Raw genomic sequence first — 16,297 nt, forward strand, 5'->3', positions numbered from 1 at the left:
TCTATATATCTGCCTTTCAAATACAAATAAACAAATCATAAAAAAAAGAAAAAGAACATTCCCAAATTGCAGCTGCGGCCCTTAAGTTGGCCGGCGGTTCAAGGCTGGCCCTGTCCTCACCGAGTCCCATTCTGGGAGGGGAGAGCCCTCTGGTGTTAATTCGGCAAAGGACACCCCACGAGACCTCGGACTTGAGTTGCCTGCAATTCCTTTTAGGGTACAGGTGGGAAGTAGTCCCAGCGAGCAGTTGCAGAGAGGCGTATCCCAGGGTCACCCTAGGCTATTGCGCACGATTCTCGGGGCTTTGGGATAATTTGGGTCTACCTCGGGGTTTGCTTGGAAACTGAACACATTCCAAGAGCATAAAAATAGAGCTCTGGCCGAATGGAGACAAGCTTAAGATAGGAAAACAGAAAGGAAGGAGGCATTAGACACTGTGGCTACGTACTAAACAGTCCCGGAAGCTGTAACGCTCTTTTGGCTTGGTTTGGCTTTAAAGGGCCAGTCAGAAGCCGGAAAGACCACCGAGAGGCAAAATGAGCATCCAGTGGGAGACTGACGCCAGGGGGTGGGGGAAAAGAAACGCAAATACTCAAGCAGCCCATTTCGAAGGCGAGCGGGGCAGCAGTTCTCACAGCAGTGGGGTGTGGCGGGACGTTCGCCCCACTGAGGAGCCAGCCGGCCACAGGGGCCCGAGGCTGGCGCGCTTCCGCGCTGTAAAATGGATGAGAACCTAAAGACATCGCCTCTTTTCCACAAACAGCATCTGCTGTCACTGCGGTGGTCAGTCATAACGCCGGGCTACAGAAACGGAAAGGAGTCTTGAAGCGCCTCCGCGTGTAAGGCACGGGCCGTGATGGTGGCCACTGCAGCAGGTGGACTCGGACAGAGGTGTCCACCGGGACGTTGTTGCTGCGGGAGTCCAGCCTGAGGAACTACATTGCCCAGCGGCCTCCGCGGCCCGCGGGAGGCGCTCGCGCCGTGCATCGTGGAATTGGTAGTTCTCGGGCCTCCCCATCGGCCCGAGCCTTCCGGCGCGACGAACTCGCCTTCCCAGCTTGCCGCGCGGCACGGGGTGCCTCTGGGCGACCAGGAAACAGGAAAGATGGCGGCTGTTCGGCGACGTTGAGGCCGCGTTGGGCGGTTCCGACTCAGGGTGGTGAGTCCCCAGGTGGTGGAGGTGGTTCTCTCAAGCCTGTAAAGTAGGCACGAGTCGGGGGCATGGCTGCGGCCCCTGGCTCCGGGAGGATGCGCGGAGGAACGCCTCGGGGAAGGGGCTCAAGCGCCGGGGCGCGGGCCTCGGGGGCCGTGCTGACTGCTGGGGCCCAGGCCACGTTCTGCACGGTGTTCCGGGCTCGGAGCTCGGCCCGCCGGCGCGGTGCCCGCGGTGCCCCAAGGCTGGACCCCCTTGGTGCTTCTCCAGCCCTGGGGGCGATCGTGCGGTTACTCAGGTCCTTCCAGTGGCAGCCCGGACTTTTCGCGCCTCCGGGTCTCTCGCCGGGGACTAGTCCTGAATTGCACAGATCATGCCCAGCCCCCGCCCGAGGGCCCCGAGCCGCCTTCTCGGGGGGCCTTCCACACCCCTCTTTTGACACGTCAAAGGAGAGCGCTTCTTTGCTCGCTCTGGTCTGTGTTTGCAGCCCCTCTATTGTCCCAAAGCATCTACTGCATGGCCCTTGCTGCTCTGCCTCACCCAGCGCCCAGCACTGCCCTGTGGGTAGTGCTAGATGCTTGATAAATACTTCACAGAGTGGGGGGAAGAAAAGAAAGAAAGGAAAAACACGGGACGGGACGCTTCTGGAGGCATGGCCAGGCTGTCTGCGTGTCGTCGCCAAGCTGCCCCTTTACTGCCCTGCTCTCCCTCTGGTTCTCCTCCTGACCCCCTGCGCTCAGCAGCCTCCCTCTGCCCTGGCTCGTGCCTGGAGGATTTTTCCGTGCCATTGTGACAGCTCTCCTCAGCATCTCAGGGACACTCAGGTTCTTTGCCCTGGTCACGACAGCACTGTTTTTTTTTGTAGGTGGGGTGTTTTTATTGCAAAGTCAGATGTACAGAGAGGAGAGACAGAGAAAGATCTTCCATCTGCTGGGTCACTCCCCAAGTGGCCGCACAGCAGGAGCCAGGAACCTCCTCCAGGTCTCCCACACGGGTGCAGGGTCCCAAAGGCTCTGGGCCATCCTCTGCTGCTTTCCCAGGCCACAAGCAGAGAGCTGGATGGGAAGCGGAGCTGCCGGCACACAAATCGGTACCCTTATGGAGTGCTGGTGCTTGTAGTCAGAGTGTTAGCCAATTGAGTCATCGCATAAGCCCCAGCGCAGTCACTTCTTGCCGTAGAATCGCTTCACATGACTTGGGTGGTGTTCGACACATGTGATCACTCCCTCCTGGAAGCATGTCTTTGGCTTCTGTGTTGCTGTGCTTTCTTTATTCGAGAAAAACTGTCTTCTCGCTAGTTGCTGTTTTTTTTTTTCCCTCTGACTATTTTTTTAAAGATTCATTTATTTTTACTGCAAAGTCAGCTATACAGAAAGGAGGAGGGACAGAGAGGAAGATCTTCTGTCCGATGGTTCACTCCCCAAGCGGCCACAACGGTTGGAGCTGAGCCGATCCGAAGCCAAGAGCCAGGAGCTTAATGGGTCTCCCACACAGGTGCAGGGTCCCAAGACTTTGAGCCGTCCTCCACTGCTTTTCCAGGCCACAGGCAGGGAGCTGGATGGGAAGTGGGCCACTGGGATTAGAACCAGTGCCCATATGGGATTCCGGCACGTTCAAGGCGAGGACTTTAACCGCTACGCTATCGCACCGGGCCCTTTCTCTCTGACTTCTGCAGTGACTGACTTGTGTTGCAGAGCTCAGTGCTGGGTCCTCCTTATTATTTATTGCAATATTTATTTATTTTCTTTTACTGCGAAGGCAGAGTTACAGAGAGAAAAAAAAAGAGACACACAGATCTTCCATCCATTGGTTCATTCTTCCAATAGCTGCAGCAGCTGGAGCTGGGCTGGTCTGAAGCCAGGAGCTTCTCCTGGGTCTCTCACTCGAGTGCAGGGGCCCAAGGACACGGGGCCATCCTTTGCTGTGGGAGTGGATAGGAATGGAGCAGCTGGGACTTGAACCGGAGGCCACATGGGAGGTGCTGCAGGTGTAGGTTCAGTTCAGTAAGTGGCATGTCCCCTGTTTATTTCTGAACTGCACTTTCCAATTAGGTGATCTCGTTTAGTGTTGTGTGCCTTTAAAAGCTCTTTCTTTGTGACCCGCATGGTTGTCTGCAGACTGTGTTGCGTGCCAGGCTTGCATTTGCATCTAGTTTCTAAGAATGTCCTCCGTGCTGTCTCATAGACCTCATCCCCAGCGTGGCCGCCGTGAAACTTTGGGTTTCCTCCTGAAGCTCTTTCTTCACCAGTCCTTGATTAATTCACTATGAGCAGTTAAAATGAATAGAATATTCAGACCACACATTTCAGAGTTTCTTGTTTTTTTTAAAGATTGGTATTTTAGGGACCAGTGTGATGACTCAATTGGTTAATTTATCCTCTTCTTGCAAGTGCCGGGACCCCATATGGGCGCTGGCTGCTCCACTTCCCATCCAGCTCCCTGCTTGTGGCCTGGGAAAGCAGTGCAGCATGGCCCAAAGCCTTGGAACCCTGCACCTGGGTGGGAGACCCGGAAGAAGCTCTTGGCTTTGGATTGGCTCAGCTCTGGCCTTTGAGGCCATTTGTGGAGTGAACTGGGGCATGGAAGAGCTTTCTCTCTGTTTTTCCTTTTCCCTGTAAACCTGCCTTTCCACCAAAAGATAATAAAATAAGTAAATAAAAAAGAATATGCTGGGCCAGGCAGCGTGGCCTAGCAGCTAAAGTCCTCGCCTTGAAAGCCCCGGGATCCCATATGGGCGCCGGTTCTAATCCCGGCAGCTCCACTTCCCATCCAGCTCCCTGCTTGTGGCCTGGGAAAGCAGTTGAGGACGGCCCAAAGCTTTGGGACCCTGCACCCGCGTGGGAGACTCTGAAGAGGTTCCTGGTTCCTGGCATCGGATCGGCACGCACCGGCCCGTTGCGGCTCATTTGGGGAGTGAATCATCAGATGGAAGATCTTCCTCTCTGTCTCTCCTCCTCTCTGTATATCCGGCTTTCCAATAATAATAAAATCTTTAAAAAAAAAAAAAAAAGAATATGCCAAAAAATGGAACTGTTTTGGTTTCTCTTTTGAGCTTTCTAAAGGGCTCAAGTATATATATATATGTAGACTGATCCTGCTTGATTGGCCTGTTAAACTCCCTAGACAAGCACTGTATGATATTTTCAGGAATATTGGATACAGTAACACTTGTTTTAGTATTTTGTAGTCTGATTGCAAAAATATGTATTCATTGTACACATTTAGAGAGGAGTATGTATCAGAGACTCCCAAGACTGACAGGCCCCACTGGAAAGACAGATCTATACAGAGAAAGATCTTCCATCCACTGGTTTACTCCCCAAGTGGCCACAACGGCCAGCGGTAAGCTGCTCCGAAGCCAGGAACTTCTTCCAGGTTTCCCACGTGAGTGCAGGGTCCCAAAGGCGTTGGGCCATCTTCCACTACGTTCCCAGGTTTACAAACTGGGAGCTGGATGGGAAGTGTAGCAGCCAGGATACAAAGCAGCGTCCATATGGGATCCTGGCACTTGCAGGGCAGGAGATTAACCAACTGAGCTATTGCTCTGTGGCTCTAGGTATAGTATTTCTAAAGTTCATGGGGAGGGCCTGGCGTGATGGCCTATTGGCTAAAATCCTCGCCTTGAACGCGCCAGGATCCCATATGGGCGCCGGTTCTAATCCTGGCAGCTCCACTTCCCATCCAGCTCCCTGCTTGGGAAAGCAGTGGAGGACGGCCCAAAGCCTTAGGACCCTGCACCCACGTGGGAGACCCGGAAGAGGATCTGGGCTCCTGGCTTCGGATTGGCTTAGATTCGGCTGTTGTGGCCACTTGGGGAGTGAATCATTGGCCGGAAGATCTTCCTCTCTGTCTCTCCTTCTCTCTGTATATCTTACTTTTCAATAAAAATAGATAAATAAATCTTTAAAAATAATAATAATTAAAAAAAAAGTTCATGGGGAAAGGCGCTGCCTGGTCCTGAGGACACTTGCATCTGATAACAGTTCCTGGGTTCGAGTCCCAGATTCATTCCTGTTTCTGGCTTCCTGGTAACGTGGACCTTGGGAAGCAGCAGGTGATGGCCCCAGCAGCCGGGTGCCTGCAACACCCATGGGAGGCTGCATGGAGCTGCTGCTCCGGGTGTGGCAGACACCTGTGGAATGAACCGACGTCTGTCTGTCTCTGCCTTTCGATAGATAAGTAGATACGTATGTGAGAAATGTATACTTTCCAAACCTATGTATGGGTTTGCATCTTTTTTTTGCACCGTAATAACCATTTTTAAATTCCGGATCCCAAGAACCTTAGTTGCAGCTTCCACATGTGTAAGATGGGTGCAGTGTCAGATCTGTCTCTATGGGTGAACTACTTCCGGTCAGTTAGGGTGGTGCCCGGTATAAGAGAAGCATTCCTCTTGCCCGCAACAGATGGCAGGAGAGCTGGCCGACAAGAAGGACCGTGATGTGTCACCTTCCAAGGAGGAGAGGAAGCGATCGCGGACTCCTGAGCGAGAGCGGGACAGAGAGCGGGACCGGAAGTCTTCACCTTCCAAAGACAGGAAGCGGCATCGCTCCAGGGACAGACGGCGAGGAGGCAGCCGCTCCCGCTCCCGCTCCCGCTCCAAGTCTACAGAGAGGTAAGGGAACTACGTGTGTCAGCTGCAGCGGCAGGGGCACACCTCACACTTTTTTTTTTTTTTTTTTAGAGAGGGAGACTTTATTTTTATTGGAAAGGCAGAGACAGAGAAAGATCTCCAGTCCGATGGTTCACTCCCCAAGTGGCCACAACGGCCAGAGCTGAGCCGATCCGAAGCCAGGAGCCAGGAGCTTTTTCTGGATTTCCCACGCAGGTGCAGGGTCCCAAGGCTTTGGACCGTGCTCTAATACTTTCCCAGGCCACAAGCATGAGCTGATGGGAAGTGGAACAGCCACGACACGAACCGGCGCTCTTAGGGGATCCTGGCGTGTGCAAGGCAAGGATTTAGCCACTGAGCCATCGCACCAGGGCCGTTGGTTCTTCTGAAGTGTTCCGTGTGAGGCTTCTGCCTTTGATGTGTTAGTCCGCCCCAGCCCAGCTGGCCTTCAGGCGCATCGGGTTTCCTTGGTGGCCCAGCCCTGAAAGGGCCCTTGGAGAAGAGGAAGGTGAGGTGATCCCAGAGGAAGGTTCGCTCGCTCTGTTGGTGCACCAGCGGTGTGTAAGGTCCTTGTGGACTGTCCCTGGAAGTACCCCAGTTAGTAAAGCACTTTTGTGGAGAGCGCAGTGCCTCTCCCTTCCTCGGGGCCACAGGGAAGCAAGGTGCTCTGGAAATAGGAGAGGACTTTTCCCATGTACTGTCTCGCAGAGAACGGCGGCACAGAGAGCGGGATAAGGAGCGGGATCGGAGTAAGAAGGACCGAGACCGAGACAAGGATGGGCACAGGCGGGACAAGGACCGGAAGCGCTCCAGGTACAGAGGCTGTGCGGGCGGCAGTGGGAGGAGTGCTCCCTTGCGCTCCCTGGACCCAGCGCAAGACAGAGAGGAAGGTCTTCGGTCTAATGATTCACTCCCCAAGTGGCCCTAATGGCCGGAGCTGAGCCGATCATAAGCCAGGAGCCAGGAGCTTCCTCCAGGTCTCCCACACAGTGCAGAGGCCAAAGGATTTGGGCTGTCCTCCACTGCTTTCCCAAGTCATAAGCAGGGAAGTGGAGCAGCCAGCATCCATTTGGGATACCAACACTGCAAGGTGCAGGATTAGCCTGGGAGCCCCTGCACTGGCCCCTTTAATTTTATTTTTTAAAGATTTATTTATTTATTTGAAAGACTTAGAGATGGAGAGAGAGAGATCGTTCGTCTGCTGGTTCAATTCCCAAGTGGCCACGATAGCCAGGAATGATCTAGGAACATTATTTAGGTGGAAGAGCCCAAGCATTCCTTCATTGCTTTTCCCAGGTTATCAGCAGGGAGCTGGATTGTAAATGGACCAGTCGGACTCAAACCCCATGCCATTCCAACATCGCAGGTAGCAGCTTCACGAGCTGTACTGCAACCCCAGCCTCTCTCATTGCATGTTTATTTGTAAGGCAAAGACTTTGAGAGGAACAGACGGAGCTCTTTCGTCTGCTGGTTCATTTCGCAGCTGGCTGCGGTAGTCCAGGCCAGGCTAAGGCTAGGTGTCGGAGGCTCCGTCCAGGTCCTCAGCTGGGGGCAGAGGCCCATGTGCTCACTCAGGACATATGAGAGCAGGAAGCTGGATCCAAAGCTGAGTAGCTGGGATTCAAACTCCTGATTTAACTGCTGCTCCCAACATAGGCCCCGTATATCTTGTTCAAAAAGTATAATGCTTAGTGAAGTCACAGTGCTTTAACACTTAATTTGGTCTTAGAATTCAAAAACTAGTTTGAAGAGATGACCAGCCCGTCAAATACTCCTTTTGGCCCATTGGCTAATCCAGTTTCCTGTACAGGATAGGCATTTGCTGTGGTGGTTTAATGTCCTAGTGCCTTGATCTCTCGTCTGTAAACTTTTTTCTTTTTTTTTTTTTTTAATTTTATTTTAAATTCATTAATTACATTGTATTATGTGACACAGTTTCATAGGTACTGGGATTAAACTTTTTTCTTTAAAGAGTTATTTTATTTAGTTGAAGACAGAGAGCTCTTCCATCCACTGGTTCATTCCACAAATGGCTGCAGTAGCTAGAGCTGGTCTGGTCTGAAGCAAGGAGTCAGGAGCGTCTCCCAGGTCTCCCGTGTGGGTCTGTGGGTCCAGGCATTTGGGCTGTCTCCTGCCGTTTTCCCAGGCCACAGCAGGAAGCTGAAGCGGAGCAGCCAGGACATGAACCAGTGCCTACAGGGACTGTGGTGTTATAGGTCAGGGTCCGTGCCACGGCACTGGTTGTGAGGAGCATGTCTTTAATGTGCACCTGATGTGTCATCCGTCATGAAACTGCACGTCACAAAGGAGATTTGTCCCAGGAAAGGAGAGTCAGACAGAGTCGGGCCAAGACAGGCCGCAAGTAGCTTTGCGTGCTGCTAGCAGAACTTTGGGACGTGATGAATGCGTGTGGGCCAGTCCTGGCGCATCAGGAAGAATGTCCATCTGGTTTTGGGGGCTCAGCCTGAATCTCCTCCAGTTCTGGGGTAGACAGCCTGTGAAACTTCCCTGGTCCTTTTCTGTACAGTTTATCTCCTGGTCGAGGAAAAGATTTTAAATCTCGGAAGGATAGAGACTCTAAGAAGGATGAAGAGGATGAGCATGGAGATAAGAAACCTAAGGTAAAAGAGAGGGAAGGTTTTTTTTTAATATCCTTTCACTTTAGCCCTGCTTTCGGGCTGATTGAAGGCAGGGAGCCCTTAGGAAATGAAATCCTGTGTTTCCTCTTCAGATCCAGCCATTATCCTTGGAGGAACTTCTGGCCAAGAAGAAGGCTGAGGAAGAAGCTGAGGCTAAGGTGAGAACTTGGGAGCATGGGCTGCACTTGAATGCTGGCCTGAACAACAGAAATGCCTTTTGTCTCAGTCCTGCTGATGGGGAGCCAGAAATGGAGGTGTCGGTAGGGTTGTTTCCTTGTCTGTTCTCTGTCTCCCATTGGTGTCTTCCCCGTGTACCCCAATTTCCTCCTGTAAGGAGGCCCCCCCACCATCATTTTAACCCAGTCACCTCTCAAAGGCCTTGTCTCCAAGTACATCCTGGGTGCCGAGGCTGGGGCTCCAGCATACACATATTTGAGGCAGGGGTTGGGCGAAGACAGTTCAGGCCGTTGTGGATCCAAGGCCTGTTGGTGTGTAGCACCTGAGCAAGCATGGTTGGGCTCCCTGCCGTGTGTGACTGGCTGGGTCCTGCTCCCAGGTTCTGATCAGCGCGCTGTGCCCTGTCCCTGATCCTTTATTTATGATCCCAATCTGTTTTATAGCCCAAATTCCTTTCCAAAGCAGAGCGAGAGGCGGAGGCTCTGAAGCGGCGGCAGCAGGAGGTGGAAGAGCGCCAGAGGATGCTTGAAGAGGAGAGGAAGAAACGCAAGCAGTTTCAGGACTTGGGCCGGAAGATGTTGGGTTCGTTTCTCTACCTTGTGTATCCCTTAGATATGGGGCAGAGAAGGGGAAATGAGACAACAGTGTCGCCCAGGACACTGCCCTGGAGGACAGAAGATGGTGGACGGTCACAGCGATGCCACCCGACCTCGGGTCACCGTGTTCCCCCTCTCTCCGTCTGCCCTGATCTTTGCCCCGGTATCCATAGTCTGGATTCCCTCTTTTCCTCTGTTTTCTTCCTGCACTGAACCCTCAGCGGGACTTGTTCCCTTGGTCTGCAGAGGACCCTCAGGAACGGGAGCGCCGGGAACGCAGAGAGAGGATGGAGCGGGAGACCAACGGCAATGAGGATGAGGAAGGGCGACAGAAGATTCGGGAAGAGAAGGATAAGAGCAAGGAGCTGCATGCTATTAAGGTGCGTGTTCCCACAGCGAAACAGGGAGCCTTGGTCACCTGGCTCTCCCGGCCCCTGCCTGGGAGCCTGATGGGCTTGGTGCTGTGCCCCTGAGCAGGAACGGTACCTGGGAGGCATCAAGAAGCGGCGCCGAACGAGGCATCTCAACGACCGCAAGTTTGTCTTTGAGTGGGATGCATCTGAGGACACTTCCATTGACTACAACCCTCTGTGAGTAGCTTTGAGGCTGAAAGCTCCGTCTTTTACACCAGGTGGCCCTAGAGAGCTTGTGGCCGCGGAAGGAGGAGTAAGTTAACCCGAGCTGGTAAAGTTGGTAGGCCCTGTGGGGAGGAAGGGCCTTGGCCAGGAAGGAGAGCTGTCCCAGGCTGGTGAGTCTCCTCCTGCTGCTGTACAGCTGCTTTTGTCCTGCTCTGGCTCGATCTCAGGTACAAAGAACGGCACCAGGTGCAGTTGCTGGGGCGAGGCTTCATTGCAGGCATCGACTTGAAGCAGCAGAAGCGAGAACAGTCACGTTTCTATGGAGACCTGATGGAGAAGAGGCGAACACTGGAAGAAAAGGAGCAGGAGGAGTGAGTGATTGATGTGTGCCGGGCGGCTGGGCAGGACCCGGAGTCTACGGAAAGGAGTTGGAGGGCGCTGACTGCGCTTCCTCCTCACGTCCTCCCCAGGGCGAGACTACGCAAGCTTCGCAAGAAGGAAGCCAAACAGCGCTGGGATGACCGCCACTGGTCCCAGAAGAAGTTGGACGAGATGACGGACAGGGACTGGCGGATCTTCCGTGAGGACTACAGCATCACCACGAAGGGTGGCAAGATCCCCAACCCCATCCGCTCCTGGAAAGACTCTTCTCTGCCGCCACACATCCTGGAGGTCATCGATAAGTGTGGCTACAAGGTGAGGAGGGGCAGATCAGCGCAGGGGCCCTGAGATGGCCTCGTGTTCTGAGCAATGCCCAGAGTTTGGGAATAAAGAACTCTGTTCCTTGATTGATTGGTGCCTCCTCTACTAGCGGACATCACAATGGCTTTGTCTGCCCCTCTTTGGTGCACGTAGTGGTCTCTTGGGTCCTCCGTCCTGTGGACGAGGTGCTTGGTGTCTTCCCAGTGTCCTGAAATATGTGCCCATCTTGGCAGCTGTAGCTGCCCCTGGCCATCCTACCTTGGCAGCTGCAGCCCAGGCAGCGTGCTGCTGCTTGCGCTCATATCTTTTCTCTGGCTCACAACAGGAACCAACTCCTATCCAGCGTCAGGCAATTCCCATTGGGCTGCAGAACCGTGACATTATTGGCGTGGCCGAGACTGGCAGTGGCAAGACGGCGGCCTTCCTCATCCCGCTGCTGGTCTGGATCACCACGCTTCCCAAAATTGACAGGTGGGCTCAGCTGCCATGGGTTGGAGTGGACTTTGGTGGGAAGGAAAGCCACCAGCGAGGTGGTGTCGGGGTTTCCGTATCACGGCAACAAGTGCCTCTCTTCATTCTGGGTCTGAGCTAAGGGAGTGATTGGATCGTGATATCAAAGAAGCTTATGACTCTGTTGTTGTCAAGGCCCACCCCCCGGCGAACTTTGCTCTCCTGGAGTCTCTGAGTTTTGAGTGGGCTGTTGCAGCCTTTTCTCAACACTTGCCCCGTATCCATAGCTACCCTCAAGAGTGACTGTGTCTTCCTCTGTTTGTGAGTGCCTGAGAACCAAAGCTGATGACGCTATGGGACACCCCATTTACCACAGGATCGAAGAGTCAGACCAGGGCCCTTACGCCATCATCCTGGCTCCCACCCGTGAGCTGGCTCAGCAGATTGAGGAAGAGACGATCAAGTTCGGGAAGCCGCTAGGCATCCGCACTGTGGCCGTCATTGGTGGCATCTCCAGAGAAGACCAGGGCTTCCGGCTACGCATGGGCTGTGAGGTTTGTTTCCCTGGACAGCGGCCAGCCCACTGGCTGGCAAAATCGCTGTTCTGGTTTCTTAAATAGATGTGCAGTGAAAATTTAAGAAGGGGCGTGACTATCTATAAGTTCTTCATTCTTATTACTTTTTAAATTTAACTGGATTTATTTGAAAGAGTGACAGAGGAAGAGACAGAGCGAGCTCACTTTCCAAGTGTTCACAACAGCCAGCTCTGGGCCAGGCTTGAGTCAGGAGGCAGAAGTGCCATCTGGGCCTCCCGTGTGGGTGGCAGGTGCCCAGGCACCTGTGCCATTCTCTGCTGTTTTCCCAGGCACAGTAACAGAAAGATGGCTCAGAAGCAGACAGTTTGGTCTTCACCCACTGCTCTGATGTGGTATGCTGGCATCGCCAGTGGCAGCTTAACCTGTGGTGCCACAGTGTCTGCCCCATGTGAGCCATTATTTCCCCAAAATGTATGCAACAGGGACTGTGTCGCACACAGTAGATATTGCGAAAGCTCATTAAGCCTCCCAGGGACCGTATCAGAATACTGTTTCCATTTTATAGATGAGACTGAGGCTCACCTCTGAATTTTAAGTTTGTCCTAAGTAAAGCACACACTGGTAGTGGGCAGAGTGGACATTCACGCCCCCGGTGGCCTGCCAGACCTCGCCACTGTGTTGGCTGCTGAAGAAAAGGGACGGGAGGTTTTTTTTTTTTTTTTTTTTTTTTTTTACAGTAAGTCTGCCTGCGGCCATTAAGTCTTGTGCAGACCTCTGAGGATAACTCGTTTATTCCACCCCCTCTACAGTATTCTTTAGTCTCTCTTCTAAGAAAATTCTGTGTGGAAGAGTTTAAGGGAGTGAGTGATTTCATGTCAGTTCTTAGGAACCCTTGCTGCCCAGCATGACCGGAAGGGTGGTTTGCATTCCTTAGCTAGCCATCTGCTGCTCAGCTGGGAGGAGGAGGGCGTGCCTGCTCGGCTCCCATGTGATCACACTGTCCCCCCAGATTGTGATTGCTACCCCGGGACGTCTGATTGACGTGCTGGAGAACCGCTACCTCGTGCTGAGCCGCTGCACCTACGTGGTGCTGGATGAGGCCGACAGGATGATTGACATGGGCTTTGAGCCGGACGTCCAGAAGATCCTGGAGCACATGCCTGTCAGCAACCAGAAGCCCGACACGGACGAGGCCGAGGACCCTGAGAAGATGCTGGCCAACTTTGAGTCAGGAAAGCACAAGTACCGCCAAGTAAGGCTGCGCGCCTGGGCTCTCAGCCCTCCTAGCACCTGAGTCCCCAGTGCACTCCCCCGACAGTCCTCATGGTGGCGCCATTGAGCCTCCCCCTAAGAAAAGAGTCTGAAGAGCCCAGACCTCAGGTGCTGGCAGCTGCTGGCAGCCCTCCTGCCCTGGCACGTAAGTGCCTTGAAGAGCAGACACAGGGCAGAGAGGAGCTGCCCAGGGTGGTGAGCAAGCTGACACTGGGACATATCTGAGACGCCCTTGGGAGACAGAGAGCTCCCAGGTGGGCGTTCCGTCCCCACGTGCCCGTTGTGATTAGGCAGGAACTTCATCCGGGTTTGCACACGAGTGCCAGGCTGCACCTGAGCCACCGCTTGCCGCCTCTCAGGGTCTGTCCTGGAGCCGAACGCGGGTACTCTGACGCCAGTGTGAGCATCCTGAGTGGCGTCTCACCTGCTTATCGCGTGCTGGGGCTGAGCTGAGCTGGGGCTGAGCTGGGACAGCGGGTGCTGCTGGGGGCCCTGAGCTGAGCCTCCTGTTTCCACAGACAGTCATGTTCACGGCAACCATGCCCCCGGCAGTGGAGCGTCTGGCCCGGAGCTACCTGCGGCGACCTGCTGTGGTGTACATCGGCTCTGCAGGCAAGCCCCACGAACGTGTTGAACAGAAGGTCTTCCTCATGTCCGAGTCAGAAAAGAGGTACAAAGGCAACTGGTCTTGGCGCAAGAAACAACTTCCTCGAGTGCTGGGGTGGTGCAGGGGACTACTCTGCCATATAGGGGAGCAGCCGAGGGCATCGAAGCCCTCAGTGTTCATGTCTCAGGGTCTGGCATTGCACCGCTGTAGTGTCTCATCTTTTCTGTCCCTCTTTTCCCAGGAAAAAGCTGTTGGCCATCCTGGAGCAAGGCTTTGATCCACCCATCATCATCTTTGTCAACCAGAAGAAGGGTTGCGATGTGTTGGCCAAATCCCTGGAGAAGATGGGGGTATGTCCCGCGGGCCTGTGTGACGTTGCTGTCCTTGAAGTGCACGTTGTCGGTTCTCACCTGCCCTTTAGCCAGAGGGACAGGGAGAGCTGGGCAGATGCTAAGGCTCCTGGTCCATTCTGTCAGCAGCAGCCAGAGCTGCCCTGGGTCTTCACCCAAGAGGAGTGGGGCCAGGGACTGGTTTTAGGACCCATATTCCGACTGGCTCCGAGGCTGTGGGACTGAGTGGGCCAAAGCCGTTTGTGTTTGCAGATGTTTGAGCAGGAATGTAACAGGGCAAGAGGGAGGCCTGAGGACCGGTGTCCTTTAGTCCTGGTGCTGGGGATGTGAGGGCCAGCTCTCACCCCCCTGAATCTTCACGGTCCCTTCCTTCCACCCTCATCTCTGTCTAAGTCTTTCCTGAGTCCCTTTCGGCTGTCTGACTCCCCATCTTGCCCAGATGGCTTTGTCTTGGGCCTTGCCTCTTCCTGCCACCCCCCACTGTGGTTCCCCTCCCACGTTCTTGTCCTCATCTCAGGGCCCTCCCTCTCCCTCCTTCTCTCTGGCCCTCTTTTGACTGTCTTCCCGTGGCCTCGTTGCCCTTACTTCACCTTACTCTTCTTCCAACAGTACAATGCGTGTACACTACACGGGGGGAAAGGCCAGGAGCAGCGCGAGTTTGCACTGTCCAACCTCAAGGCCGGGGCCAAAGATATCTTGGTGGCTACTGATGTGGCTGGCCGTGGTATCGACATCCAAGATGTGTCTATGGTTGTCAACTATGACATGGCCAAAAACATTGAAGGTAAGTATGTAAAGGAAAGTAAGACTTCCCCTCTTCCCACGCCAGGTCAGGGTTCCACCTTGGGGAGACCACTGCTGCCTCCTCTCGTGGCTGCGGGTCTGAGCTAGCCTGTCCAGTGAGAACAGCTGTGACATTCTCGCTCTGTCCGGGGCTGGTGGTCCAGCCTCTGACAGCACTTCTGTCTGCAGAGGTGTGGGGAAGAACGGGGTGAGGCAGCCTTCGGTGCGGCAGGATGTGGTCTGGCGGTTGACCACAGGCAGCAGCGGGAACAGGAGACCGGGCACCCGTGGGAAAGCGCTCCGGGGCGGCCGTGCAGTGGTCGGGAGGGAGGGAGGACAGGGCATCTCCGAGGTGGCGCCTGAAGCCAGAGCTCAGCAGAGCGCCTGGCCCTGGCCTGAGGCTGTTTCTCCTGCTCCTCAGATTACATCCACCGCATTGGCCGCACTGGCCGAGCCGGCAAGAGCGGTGTGGCCATCACCTTCCTCACCAAAGAGGACTCTGCTGTTTTCTACGAGCTGAAGCAGGCCATCCTAGAGAGCCCGGTGTCCTCCTGTCCACCCGAGCTGGCCAACCACCCGGATGCCCAGCACAAGCCAGGCACCATCCTGACCAAGAAGCGCCGGGAAGAGACCATCTTTGCCTGACACAGCCCACTTCCTACGGGGTCAGAGCAGGAACTGAAGCTACCGGATGCCTGCTCGTCAGCACCCCCAACGTCCCTCATTCAAGGTTCTCGGACTTGGGTTATGGCGGCTTAGGAGACCATAGACTGCCTGCTCTAGACCTCCGCTCTGGGGAAGCGACCACCAGTCCTGGCCCATTCCCGGGCACAGGGGTAGACTCTGCGATTGTAGTGGGTTATCAGCTCTCGGCAGATCGTGGGGGCAGCTGCTGAGCACTGCCCATCCCTGCCCCCCTCCTGGATGAAAGCCTGGCTGCCTTGGCCCAGGTGTGACCGTGAGTGGAGGGCACAGCAGCATCATAGTCCCAGGTGAGCCAGGAGATCTGGCCTGGTGCCGCCCGTGGACCTCAGACTCTCCCAGGGAGAGCCTTGGGCACTGCACGGCCCCAGCCAAGGGGTGCTGTGCACTCCGGGCATCCCTCCCCCGGCGAGTTTTTTAGTAGATGCGGGACAGGGTGAGCTGGCTGTGTTCAACTTGAAGTCACTGAGATTTTTTTTGTTTTCTATTCTCTGAAAAGATAAGTTTGTATGTTCTGAGAATAAATATGAGTATTAAGGCTGCGTCTGCTTTTAGCTGTATCTCCCAGCTGCTCCCGAATTCACACAGGACAGGAGGGACACATCAGGCATTGTGGGGGCGGAGGGACCGGGACATGCTGGTAGTCTGAGTCGGCCCTGGAGCTTGGGAGGAGCAGAAGCCATGAAAGCCAGTCACAGGGGTTCTCCCCTCCCTGGCGCTAGCCATACACAGCTTATGGCCCTGAACTGGCCACCAGTGGGGAACTCTTTGCAGAGATAAAGCAGGAAGGTAACTGTAAAGTTATGCAAGCAGCCTCCAGGCAGGCAGGCACAGAGTAGCCCTCCGTGCCAGGCTCCCTGGAGAGGCAGGTACCAAAGGCATCACAGGTTGATGAGCTGGGCCCCTTCCGCCCCCTCCCCTTCCGGAATGAGCTGGCCAAGTCCATGGAGTTCAAGCTGTAGCTGCTTCCAAGGCCTTTTGGGCCTGGAGCAGGGACAGTGGAAAACCCCTTCTGTGCTGCTGAATGTAGCCATGAGGTGGGGTGCCAGGGGCCGCATGCTTGCTCTGCCCCGCCTACTTGTCACTCAGTGGCTGCTTTGTCCTGGACTTGAGTCACACGGTCCAGAACCTGGCTCCCTG

The 16,297-nt window shown here is 54.7% G+C and overlaps 1 protein-coding gene across 2 annotated transcripts; it reads left to right on the top strand.

Annotated features, from left to right (window-relative positions):
- The first annotated feature begins 1,002 nt into the window (after nucleotides 1-1,002).
- DDX23 (DEAD-box helicase 23) lies at nucleotides 1,003-15,489 on the top strand. Of its 2 annotated transcripts, none has more exons than XM_058673472.1 (17): nucleotides 1,003-1,159; nucleotides 5,560-5,768; nucleotides 6,419-6,578; nucleotides 8,293-8,386; nucleotides 8,497-8,562; nucleotides 9,025-9,163; nucleotides 9,424-9,557; nucleotides 9,655-9,767; nucleotides 9,983-10,126; nucleotides 10,226-10,451; nucleotides 10,783-10,928; nucleotides 11,284-11,461; nucleotides 12,453-12,695; nucleotides 13,234-13,385; nucleotides 13,564-13,672; nucleotides 14,282-14,456; nucleotides 14,877-15,489. In XM_058673472.1, the coding sequence occupies exons 2-17, from the start codon at nucleotides 5,594-5,596 to the stop codon at nucleotides 15,098-15,100; spliced, it is 2,478 nt and encodes an 825-aa protein (XP_058529455.1). In that variant the 5' UTR covers nucleotides 1,003-1,159; nucleotides 5,560-5,593; the 3' UTR covers nucleotides 15,101-15,489. The 2 variants fall into 2 exon arrangements, with proteins under 2 accessions (XP_058529455.1, XP_004599411.1); XM_004599354.2 differs by having other exon boundaries at nucleotides 6,474-6,578.
- The last annotated feature ends 808 nt before the right edge of the window (nucleotides 15,490-16,297 follow it).

Source organism: Ochotona princeps, chromosome 15 (assembly GCF_030435755.1).
Source record: "Ochotona princeps isolate mOchPri1 chromosome 15, mOchPri1.hap1, whole genome shotgun sequence".
Lineage (NCBI taxonomy): Eukaryota > Metazoa > Chordata > Mammalia > Lagomorpha > Ochotonidae > Ochotona > Ochotona princeps.

Bases quoted from the DNA above. Each gene is read 5' to 3' on its own strand.
- DDX23 (XM_058673472.1), top strand. From the start codon at position 5,594: ATGTGTCACCTTCCAAGGAGGAGAGGAAGCGATCGCGGACTCCTGAGC. The intron at 8,563-9,024 runs GTGAGAACTTGG...TCTGTTTTATAG, and splicing joins AGGAAGAAGCTGAGGCTAAG to CCCAAATTCCTTTCCAAAGC. The intron at 11,462-12,452 runs GTTTGTTTCCCT...CTGTCCCCCCAG, and splicing joins GGCTACGCATGGGCTGTGAG to ATTGTGATTGCTACCCCGGG.